The 12542-nt window shown below is 36.2% G+C and overlaps 1 protein-coding gene and 1 pseudogene across 1 annotated transcript; both read left to right on the top strand.

The window, feature by feature from the left end:
* Window positions 1-6907: 6907 nt before the first annotated feature.
* LOC148583994 (germin-like protein 9-3) lies at window positions 6908-7534 on the top strand (annotated as a pseudogene).
* Window positions 7535-10469: 2935 nt separating this feature from the next.
* Window positions 10470-11099, top strand: LOC132164767 (germin-like protein 9-3). The gene has a single exon (XM_059575321.2). The coding sequence runs from the start codon at window positions 10470-10472 to the stop codon at window positions 11097-11099; it is 630 nt and encodes a 209-aa protein (XP_059431304.2).
* The last annotated feature ends 1443 nt before the right edge of the window (window positions 11100-12542 follow it).

Genomic DNA, 12542 nt, shown 5'->3' with positions numbered 1-12542 from the left:
CTCCTTGTCGTTGAAGTCAATCTGTTACTCTCTCTACTCTGCCAATATCATCAAATAATTAAAGTCCTGTGAAGACTTCCCTTTGATAAACTACAGGGATTAGAAATGACAATAACATTTTAATCCAAAATTTATGGATTTGGACTCCCCCAAATATTGTTTATTAGTAGTAAGATGTTATAATTTGACAGTGTTTTGGTTTTTATGTGATTCTTGAGTTGTTATGAGTACTGTTTAAATTTTTTTGTTATAAATTTCTTGATTATGTTAATTTTAACTCCATCATATATGTAAATCATTTTTTTTAAAGCTTCTTCTTGTGGTATTTTATCTACAAAATCTAAGTTTTTATGATGATGATGATGTCTGTTAAATCACCGCTTCTTCTAAAAGCTTAACTAATAAAAATACGTAAATTTAATCATTTAATAATTACTTTAACACTCTCATTCATATTCATATGTGAATTCAAACTTTATTTTAATATGTGAGACCCACGACATGAAATATTTAATTTAAATGAGGGTGGCACATGTAGATTCAAATTCTCCTAAAAGTTATTTTTTACTTTTTCATCTAATTTTTTATTTATTTATTTTTTATCTATCTATGTATAATGAATTGGTAAATTTACAATTAAATTTATTTGACAACCATATGAGTCCACAAATCCACTTCCAGCTTGATTACCCGTCTTAGAATATATTCAAAATATATTTTTGTATTTTTTGTATTTGCTTGACTGGTTTATAGTTTCTTGTATAGGCTGATTTTATTATGTAATATTCTTGATTAATTACTTAATTGTATTTTCTATTTTAACTTGCATTATTTAACTATAAATAATGTCCATTTAAAGTTGCAGGAAATTTCATGGAAAGTGGAAAGTTACACCTCACAACACGTCATGTTTTCTGGCTTTCCCATTCAACACGGTTTTAAGTCTCTTTTCGAGTCAAAGCTTTTTTGCAGCAATATTTCAAAGCTTTGTTTGTATTAGAGGACCTTGACTCAGGAAACTCATCACCTTGTGGGTTACGAAATTGAATGGGTCCCACTCCCACTACAAATTGGTCTAATCTGGTTATCAACACAACAGCAATGGATTTATTGCTTTACTCGAGACCCCACAACAATTTTAACCTCCCACCCATGTAAAAGTAAAAAACAAAAAAGTGACCAATGTCCATTTAATGTTGCAGTAGATCATCATCATCATATATATATATATATATATATATATATATTGTTTTTGTTTTTGTTTTTAATTTTTTTGATGTAGTTCATCATATGATAGGTTTTTTTTTTTTTTTTTTTATTTATTTTTTAAAGTACATTGAAAGCAAGAAAAAACAAACACAACAGGAAGGGAGAAACCCTTAACAGCAAGGAGAGGGGGATCTTTACCGCTACAAAGGAGAAAAGTGGGGAAAAGAGAAAAATAAGTGGGAATATAGTCTGAATGAGATTTAGTTGCGGCCCAATATGCCACATGATAGGCGCAGAAGTTAGCACTTCTGTTAATCTTCTTAGCCTGCCAAGAGGAGGAATTGAGTAAGGAAATGGAGTCTGAGATGAGATCTGCAATGCGCCAATCTTGAACATTTGAAGGCTCTTGGTTAAATATAAGTGAAATGCTACAGATATGTAATGTTTTTACCAATAGAGTTTTTTTTTTTAAAAAAAAAAAAATCAAATAAATAAATGGACCAAGTGTTACAAATTATATTTTTGAAATCGCTACTTTTTAAAATTGTAAAGGCGTTTGATAAAAAAATACTTATTTATCAAATATTTGTTATGCGAAATCGTGATTTTGATTAAAATTCGTGCTTTTTTAAATAAGCACCCGCTAGCCCTGCTTATAGAAATCGCAGTTTTTTTTTTCCTATTTTAAATTAAATGCTTTTTAAATGGCAATGTCAAACGCTTTACATTTTGCGAAATCTTTTAAAAACATAAATTATTTTTGTGAAATTGTAATTCCAAACGCACCCTAGTAATAATTATGTTAAATGTTTTTTTTTTTTTCCTAAATAAATGAGGAAAGGGCTATAAGGGGGAATCTTTCTCATTCTTGATCCAAATGAAAGAAAGAATGAAAGACCACTTGGGAATGCTTCCGAACACTAGGTTGAAAGCGGCCATCTACCTAACAAATATACTCGAACATTAACACTTATAGAAACTTTACCAGCTTTCCAGTTATGAAAAGATAGTAAAAAACAATTGATATCTGAAATAATGGAAGCAAAGTTCCAATCCTTGAAGACATCCGGATTTTGAACGGCTAAGATGATGTTGATTGCATCCCCTTCTAAAATGAGAGAGTTCACTACAAGAGAAGCTGCTGATTGAATAGCTAAATGTTACTCATGCAGTTACCTAGCGATTGTAATGGTGGAGTTCAAAAATTGGAAATGTCAATAACTGGCCCTCAGCTAGAGGAATAGTCACAACCTCTTCACAGACCAACAGAAATCCAACTTTAAGATTCTATTACTGTTCAGTTAGTTTCCATTAGCCCATTAAATCTATTCTGAAAAAACCCTTACCATTCCATTCGGGGCATCGTTTGCGAAGCAGGTCATGGTCCCTTGCTCGATTATTCCCAGACATTGTTGATCTAGGCTGCAATGGCTGCAGTTTTTCCATTCGTGACTCGAACAAATCAAGCGTAGGAGATAGTTCTGACGCTTAAGTCAGTATTTACTTTCATAAGGTGAATCCCAAAATAATTGAGAATAAGAGTGTTCGAATCCTCATACGTAAGGTCCCCTTAGGTACCCTTGGCTATTTATACTCGCTAGGTCTTATTGAAATTGATCCTCTAACCCCACAAATCTTGAGATTAGGGGTGTGAGGTGGCCATGAATGTGACACTGGGTAATGACATGTCAATAGGGGGACGTTCCCCATACCCCTTGTGTAAGACTATGGGTGAAACTCTAGGATGACTTGATACGATGTGACACATTATTTTTTTGAAGTTTAAGGGCTTGATCGAGAAGCGATGAATTGATTGCATCAGGCTTCACTTGCTGACATTTAGCTGATAGGGACAAGTACTTGGCAATCGACATGAGAAATGAACAAGGATTCGATCCTTAGCCTGTTACCTCCTGTCATCATCAACCTACTATCGGTGACAATTTTTTATTACAAAATTATCAGTTTAATTAACCAAGACCAGACATTGAATCAGGATCGCTCAACGAGCCTTGGGCTTGAAAGCCGGGATGTTGGACAGTTGAAGAATTTAAAAAACCAAAAGGTCTTCATTAATTACTATTACCTATTGAAAAAATAGGTCTTTTTTTTTGGTCAGATTGAAAAGAATTATTAAAAAAGCTTTTTTTCTTCCGAGATATTGAAAAACTCATTAATTCTAAGAGCTCTCTAGTCGTCCCACAAGCCTCATCTTTGTGACTTGTGAGTCAAGTTACTGTGCTTGTTATTCCACCCAGTTCTGAACAGGGTATCCAATGCAAACTAAAAAATAGGCTTGGGATTAAAGGAACTGCCCATTCTTTTTTTAAGAACAAACTCATGTTCCGGGACTCCTAATGATTTGTTAAATAAAGAGAGGTTTTTTTTTTGTGTGTGTGTGTGTGTGTGTGTTTTACTAAGCCTTTTCTTGGAGTTGTGTTTCCTAAAGTCGATGAAAGTAACTTTTTTACAAAGGGTTGAATATATGACATAAAATTATTAAGCTAAAATAAATAAACAACCAAATCATTTTACTTGAATTTTATTGGCCATATCATATGGGCATTATACCAATACAAGCATATTTCTTGATAGCAGGCTTATATGAGAGAGGGTTCTACTCCAAGCAAGAGTTCTCTGAACATAGCCTCACACAAACCACTCTCGTGAATCATTAGATGCCCTCCATCAGGAACCTCATGATACCTGATCCAGGGGAGCTTCTTCACCAAATATCGCTGCATTTCAAACGGCACAAGTTTATCTTCATGTCAATGCCAAAGATGAACAGAGGCCTAATTGTTAGGGTATGGATTTTAAGCTCCATTGGGTCGAATTCCTAGTTCCCAAAATGCACTATTATGTCTCTATGCAGGGATTCGTAGACCCCTTGTTGTCTTACCTTATGCTGTATACACAAAAACACATGATTTTGTCATAACTGGCCATAAACCATCACTAAACAAGTAAAGGGGAAGCTTTACCTCATCAGGCATTGGCACTTGTGACATTTTCTGGATGGTTTCTACATCACGTTTGTTAAAAAGAATAGGGTGTCTTTGCAAGATAGAACAATAAGGGAACCACTTCTGGGTCATCCACCAGTACACTAGTGCAGGGGCATAGTGCCCAATCCAAATTGGCTCCAAAACAAAAACAAATGGATGAGAAATTAAACCAAAAATGGAATGAAAATAGAAGTGGGAAAGAGTAGCCTGTCTGTGTGGAGACTTAGTGGTCCTATAAGCATATATGATGACACCCACTACAAACACCGACGCTGCCAATGTAAACATCACTGGCACAAACAACCAATATTATGATAATGCAAATTTATCAAAATCATATATGGCTTCTTCATTATTCTACTTTTGCTAGCACTTTCTAGAGGTAACAATAGCAACCAAATTACCTGGAAAATGTAATGAAACCAAATATTGCCACCAAAGTTTCTTTTGGTGGTGACGCGAGAGCAGAGGATGATCGATGTTGGCATGGGTGACAAAGTGACAGGCAGGTGATGTTAGAAAATTAATCATATTTCCCAAGACCCGTGAGATGCGAAAAATAAGAAGAATGCGGAATAACAAAGATTAGGCAATCACACACGACACAAATATTTAAGTGGTTCGGCTTAACAAGCCTATATCCACTGGCAGAGACGACCCAGAGAAAATTCACTATCAAAAGATGGAGTACAAAAATAGTAGAAAGAAAATCACTCAAATCTCGAAGCCCCAATACACCAGAGAGATTATTCCAAAATAGAATACAAAAGACAGATGTACAAACTCTTCTTTTGTTGGAATGGCTGGCGGCTGATCTCTATTTTCTTCTATCACTTTGCAGCACCATTTTTCTTCTAATCACTTGTTTTTGGCTCCTCCAAAAACCACCAAGAAGAAAACACCCTTACTGCCCTTGTACCTCCTCTCAAATTCTCTTTTTTTTCTCCTCCCTTTGGTGCTTCACCGATTTGGCACACACTCTTATGAAGCTATTCAGCTTGTCCCTCCTCAATAAACAAGACACTCTTTTATGGTGTGACTAAGTCGGTCATAAGCCTCTCAATGCAAGTCCAAGAATGACAAGGAATCCAATATTGAGTGGGAGTAGGAGAAGTCGACTGAAGTAAGAAACCTCTCCTAATTGGAGAAGGAATAATGTTGTTGGGTCCACCATATTGATGGGTTGAAAAAGTCATATACTTAACAATCTCCACCTTGACTTGAAACCGATCAAGTCTAACAAAAACGTGTCTCCTCCGGATGTCTCCGCCTCAACCCCTAAGGGCAATCAAACTACACAAGTGTCCCTCAAGTCCAAGCGCCTCTTGAACTTGAGCATAGGGCCTGATTTAGACATTACACCATGCCTCCCTATCTGTCTCGTTGACCATACAGCTTTCTCCGATGACTCTTTCTGATAGGGAATCTACCCGTGTGATCACTAGGAATCCTAATTCAAAGTACCGAGGGTAATCCGAGGAAGAAAAATAAGGGATAAGGGTTATCTCATTTATCTAGGAGTTGTTATCTTATCTTGTTATCTTATTTGTTAGTCAGTATCATTTAAGTTATTAGGAGATATCTCTTGTGAAGATAAGATTAGTTATTGTTATTTTAAATAGTAGTTATCATTAGTAGGAATTGGCTATTTATTGGAATGTGATAGGGAAGAGAGATTCATTGAAGTATTTTATCAAACACGTATGTGTAATCGGTGTCTCCTACCTCAAGTGGAGAATTATCAATAACATTTCCCATTCCATTTCAATTATCATCCACAATCCATCAATCCAACATCCCGAACCTATCACTTTCTTCCTGTAGACCCATCTGCACTCTTTAGCCTTATTTCCCTTGGGTAATTCTGTCGAATCCCAAGCTTTATCACTCCGTAGTGACTCCACCTCTTTCAACATACCATTCTGAACAGACGATGGATCTCCACTACTAGCTGTTATAGCAAAAGATACCGTATCCTCAAAGCCATACCTCTCTGTGCCTTTTGATCATGTTTCTCTTTGCCTCTTGCTAAAGAATATATATATATATATATTCCCGTCGATCGTGTTAGCCCTTTTTTGGATTCAATGACTAGCTTTTTTTCCTAGCTAGGCTCCCTCTTTCTTGTCCTTTAAAAGTAATCCCAGCTGGGAGCCGATGTTGGCAAAGCTTGTTCTTTTCTTGTTCTCCTTCGATCGGGTATATATATATATATATATGCGAAATCGTGGACAATAGCATTTGGACTGCTGAAAATATTAGATAGCTGAGTCATCAATATTTTCCACCTGATCTCATCAATTAATTGAGTTTTTTCTAGCTTCTCACTCCAATACAAACAAGAGAAGATGGAAGAGACATACGCCTTTGCCTTCTTCCAGCTGTGATATATAGTCAAATCCAATTTGGCATGAAAGGTTTTGAAGAATATATTCGTTAGAAACTACTCCAACATGGGCCAATGCGATGGATTCTAGTGAGAAAATAGAATGCTTTGTAGTCTTCATCTCTAGTTGTCGTCCTAAAAGGCCTGCAGCCTGCAGCAGCACCAAAAACACGATTGCCTTTCCTTCAAATTCTATACGCATGGATAAAAGTTAAAACCCTATAAATAGAGCCTAAGCATCTCATTCCACCACATCAACATTAATCACTAAAACCCCATATCAGCTTTACCCAACTTCTCTTCCATGGCCTCTAAAACTTTCTCCATGAAACTACTCTTCTGACTTCTAATCTCTTCATTTGCCATCATCCGCATGGCAACAGCCGGAGATCCGGACATTCTCTCTGACTATATAGTTCCTCCAAACGTCACAGTCGATGGAAATTTCTTCACATATACTGGCGTGCGTTTCCTCATTGGAGCAGGCCCTCCCACAGCTTTTAAGGCTTTCAAAGCAAGTATGGCTGAATTCCCGGCTCTCAACGGGCAGAGTATTTCTATGGATGTCCTTGAATTCCCGGCTGGCTCCACTAGCCCACCCCACACCCGTGTCCGCGCTACTGGGCTCCTTTTCCTGATTGCTGGTACCCTTGAAGTGGGATTCGTTGATACGACCAACAAGTTGTTTACTCAGACTCTACAAACGGGTGATATGTTTAATTTTCCAAAGGGGCTCGTGCACTTCCAATACAACGCTGGTTCGACATCTGCGATAGCAGTTGCAGCTTTTGGGAGTGCAAATGCTGGACTTGTTTCAGTTCCCAACACTTTGTTCAACACTAGGATTGACGACAATGTCTTGGCTTTGTGATTCAAGACCGACGTTGCCACTATTCAACATCTTAAAGCCGGTCTTGCTCCCAAGCCTTAAGGATATATATATATATAGTTTCCATTATCACTAGTAGTTCATTGTTCTATGGTGTTTAATTTGTGCTCTCTTTTTATTCGTTAGTATTTTTAAATTTTTTTTTTTTTGAATAATTACGTACCCTTCTGGTTTAGAAGGGATGTATCATTGACTTTGAAGTTAAATAAGCTCAAAGACACCACTTTCTTGACAATGCAATATTGAGCAAGCTTGCTTACTGTCTTCACCCACTTTTACCACCCTTCCTCCCTGGCGTGTACCCTTATACTGGATTGGAGATGTCACATCCACTTGAAGCATGATAAAGTGAGATTCAAGAGACGTCGACAACTATTAAAAAATACATTACTATTAAAGAAGAGAAATGATTTGTAAAATATACCTGCTCTAACTTCGTAAAATAAGTGAAAGACATCACATCATCAAGGGTGCATGATGGATCAAAGGTCCAAGAAAAATTTCGAGTGATCAGAGAGGGCATATACTAGGATGTGGGTTTGAATCTTTGCAATGAAGAATCTCCACATATGCATGATTAGTATTAATCGCCTTGAATTCTCATTGATGCCCTTGTGGGGCTAAGTCGGGATATGGCTCAGTTGGACTTGAGAGAGCGCCTGCGATTCCCATCGTCTAAGCCCCTTCTGTGCGACTCCCAGCGAGTAGGTGCTACTATGGTTACATTTGGGTAGGATAGCTACAAGTAGTTTCCCCAGCCTACCATATTTGCTCAGGAAAAAGAAAGAAAGTGAAAGACATCACGTATCAAAGGGAGCCGAGATCCACAAAATTAATGGTATTCTTCACATTCAAAAGGAGTCGAGACATATTTTAAGTGACTTCTCATGTAAATCACTTAAAACACACAACATCGATCAACCACTATGATAAATGTGGGTGAAAGTAGCATTACTTGACATACAAAGATCTTCACTTTCTTTTACATTGTTTATTGTAACAAAAGATTTCACTTCTACACGTTACACTAATTAAATTATTGAAATAGATGAATTTAAAGAGGAAGAGGTTACCATTATGTACTCTCGAAAGAAAAACTATATATATATATATTACTTCTACACGACATTAGAGCAACCTCTCACCTAACTACCATATTTTTAATCCGAGAAGTGCTACGTACACATTCTTATTTTCTTCTCAAAAGTTGGTTCCCAAATGATGTGTCATCATTTTATGAGATTTATTATTTTGAAAAATGTGTCACCAACTCATGGGATAGTGACATATCATTTGGAAACTAACTTTTGGAACAAAAATTTGGGATGTTTAGCATTTCTCTTTTAATCCATTACTTGTCGCCAATAAGCCCTCTTTTCTCATCATACCTCCATAACCACTTTCTTAAAAGAGCCTAATTGAAAGTGAGCAAACTCCTAATTCCCAAACCTCCGAGTTTATGTGGAGTACGGATCGACCTTCTTTTAATTAACAAGGTGAAATTTTGGCTCATCATCTGGACCACCCCAGAAGAAGGCCTCTACAATTTCTCTATTTGATTAGCAACAATTATCGGGATAGGGAAATGAAAAAGGAAATATGCTGGAAGCTTGGAAAGCGTGCTCTTGATCAACGTAATTTGACCACCCTTAAAAAGGTAGAGACTTTTCCAACTCACTAATCTTCTCTCAATTTTCTCAAGAATAGTATCCCGGATAAATTTTGCCTAAAAGGAAACACCTAATTAAGGGAGGCCCAAGTATTTCAAGGGAAAATAAGAAAAAAACGAGCCACACCATCCACATTTAGCACACTACCAACTTGAACCAATTAATACAAATTTAGCCAAATTACTCTTTGAATAATGCTACACTTATTCCAACTTTTTTGCACAATTTTTTCATACCCATAGGTGGCTATTAAAACTACAATTGGATATGCAATGAATCTTTATTGAATTTCGATCTAATGGTGGTTTTAAAAATCACCTATAAGTGTGAAAAAATTGTTTAAAGAAATTGGAGTAAGTGTAGCATTTGAGATTGCTCTAAATAACTGTCTGTCTTTGAGATGTATTCTCATTTGATTTTAAAAGTCACATCTGGGTATAGAAAAATTATGTAAAATTATTGTTTCTCTTAATCTTTCGCCATAGGGCCGCTTCAAAACAAAGGAGAACACATCTCAACGAGGAATGCTACACATCAATGAAGTATGATAATTTTTTTTTTTTTTTGAAAAACAATGAAGTATGATAATTAAAACTTCAAAAGGCATTGCATTATTTAATATTATTGCGCAACTTGTGAAAAAAGATTAAATTGTATATTGAAGGTTGTATAACGTAGAACTAAGAAATAAAACCTATTTTTCTAGTGAAACAATTGGGTTAAGTGAACAAACGAGAAGATGGAAGAGACGACTTCGATCGGTTTCTACCAGCTGTACGTGATAGTAAAATTCAATTTTCCCATGCTGTTAAAGACACATTTGTAAGGTCCATTGATCAAGTCCGCATGAAAGCCTTTTGAGGGTATATTCAATTCGTTACAAACTATAATAAATATCTAAATGTTAATTCATATATATATATATATATATATATATACACGCCAATAATATAGATACACACCAATAACCAATGTGGGAGCTAGAATACACAATATAAAACATAAACCAACCTCAGAACCCAGGCTACGTACGAAAGCTGCTAATTGGTCAAAAGATGTCTTGTAGCAGCCGAACGATAAAACCAAAGAACAGCAGCTACAAGAAAAATGTCTTTGTAGTTTTCATCTCAAGTTGCCACCCAAGAGGCCTGCAGAAGGCAGCACAAACACGATTGCGTTTCCTTCAAATTCTATATGCATGGATAAAAGTTAAAACCCTATAAATATAGCCTTTCTTATAAGCCTAAGCACCTCATTCCACCACATCCACAATAATCACTAAACTTCGTATAAGTTCTCTTCGATCCATGGCATCTAAAACTTTCTCCATGAAATTCTTCTCACTACTACTGATTTCTTCATTTGCCATCATCCAACTGGCAACAGCCGGAGATCCAGACATCCTCTCTGACTTTATAGCCCCACCAAATGTCACAATTGATGGAAATTTCTTCACATTTACTGGCATGCGTTCTGTTGTTGTGGCAGGGCCTCCTACAACCTTTAAAGTCTTCAAAGCAAGCTTGGCCGAATTCCCAGCTCTCAATGGGCAGAGCGTTTCCATTGCTGTCCTTGAATTCCCGGATATCTCCACCAACCCACCACACATCCATCCTCGCTCTGCTGAGCTCCTTTTCTTGGTTCAAGGTACCCTTCAAGTGGGGTTCGTTGATACGACCAACAAGCTGTTTACTCAGACACTACAAACGGGTGACATATTTGTGTTTCCAAAGGGGCTCGTGCACTTCCAGTACAACGCTGTTGCGAATGCATCTGCACTAGCAGTTTCAGTTTTTGGGAGCGCAAATGCTGGACTTATTTCACTTCCCAACACTCTGTTCAACACTAGCATTGACGACAATGTCTTGGCTTTGTCCTTCAAGACCGATGTTGCCACCATTCAACATCTTAAGGCTGGTCTTGCTCCCAGGCCTTAATTAAAGATGATAACTCGGTGTTCTTATAATCCTTGGCTGACGTGGATGTTGTTGTTTAATTCTCTTATTCTTTTTGTCCATTTGAATAATTACCCTCTTGTTTAGAAGGGTATAAATCATCAAATTTGTCAGAATTAACTGTTATTTCTCTTATTGGTCATCAAAAATTAAAGATATATAAATATTTTTTGTTTCTAAATTGTTGGATATGAATCTGTTTGTAATAAAAGAAAAATGGAACGCAACTCATTTCATTGTGATCAAAAGGAGAAAAGTAAATGTTGCAACATGTTAAAGAGATTAATACTTTCAAGAGTACTCTTTCATTCAAACATAATAGTACTTTAGACTCTAGAGACATTTTAGATTGCTCTTGTAATACCTTGAAATTCATAATTATTATTTTGGATTTATTAACTCCAAAAGATCTGTCTTTTTGACAAATGGAAATGTGGTCAAAGATTAATCTTTATTAATCCTTTCGTCCTAATAATTAATGGAAATGTGGTCAAAGATTCATATGTGCGCAAAGACATATTGAAGGTGCTACTTCACTATCCCGTGGCCACGGTGGCCAATTAGCCACGCCCCTTTTTTTTTTTATATGAATATACTACTACATAAAGCATGTTTTTGTATAAGAACTTGAAGATTTAGTCATAATTAAATTGTTAGAAAATACAGTTTTTATAGATTTTGTTTTAAAATTATATATGCCTTTGCCTATAGCTAGATAAACATGATCTTACTTCGTTGTCGTTGCCTCTGTTCTAAGTTGAGCACATGCATTCATATACCCAATGTCTCGGTTACTGCTAAGTTATCTATAACGTATTGTTGATAATGGCTCAAATTGTTAACAAATGTGAAGATAATTGCTGAAAAATATTAATATTCAAATTGGTGGGCTCAAGTTCTATTTATCTATAAGAGGATAATGTTAGTTTTAAAAGGAGTCCAAGAACAACTTGGAATTGAATTTCTGGAGAAACCGTGTGTGGGTAAACATGTGAGCCACAATGTTTATCTTCATCATGGAAAAGACTTTGTATTCATGATGGTTTCGTTTTCTCAGCAGCAATTAGATTAAAATTGTTCTCCTATTTTTCGTAATTAAGCCTCTATAAAAGGACATGTAGTCCTTTGTTGAGATCATCTGAAAAATCCAAGTTGATGAGAGCACTTTGTAGCATTTACAAAGTGTATAGAGTTTTTTTTTTCCTGAGTATTTGAGAGGGACAGTTGAGTGAGGTGTACAAGGGGTTAAGGGCTTCGGTTTAGGATATTAAACTTTAGCAGTTCAGCCTTGTAACATTGTATTCAATATTTCTTAATAGTAAAGAATGAGATTGGATCACGCCCCGTGGACATCGGCATATTGCCCAACCACGTCAACTCTTTGTATACGTGTGTGATTGGTGTTTTCTTGTGTGTTTTCTTTCG

The sequence above is a fragment of the Corylus avellana genome, chromosome 8 (genome assembly GCF_965113065.1).
Source record: "Corylus avellana chromosome 8, dhCorAvel1.hap1.2, whole genome shotgun sequence".
Classification (NCBI taxonomy): Eukaryota; Viridiplantae; Streptophyta; class Magnoliopsida; order Fagales; family Betulaceae; genus Corylus; species Corylus avellana.
Note: the sequence above shows the minus strand (reverse complement) of the source record. Positions and strands in the feature narration are given on the sequence as shown.

Coding starts and splice junctions, on each gene's coding strand:
- LOC132164767 (XM_059575321.2), top strand. CDS start 10,470: ATGGCATCTAAAACTTTCTCCATGAAATTCTTCTCACTACTACTGATT.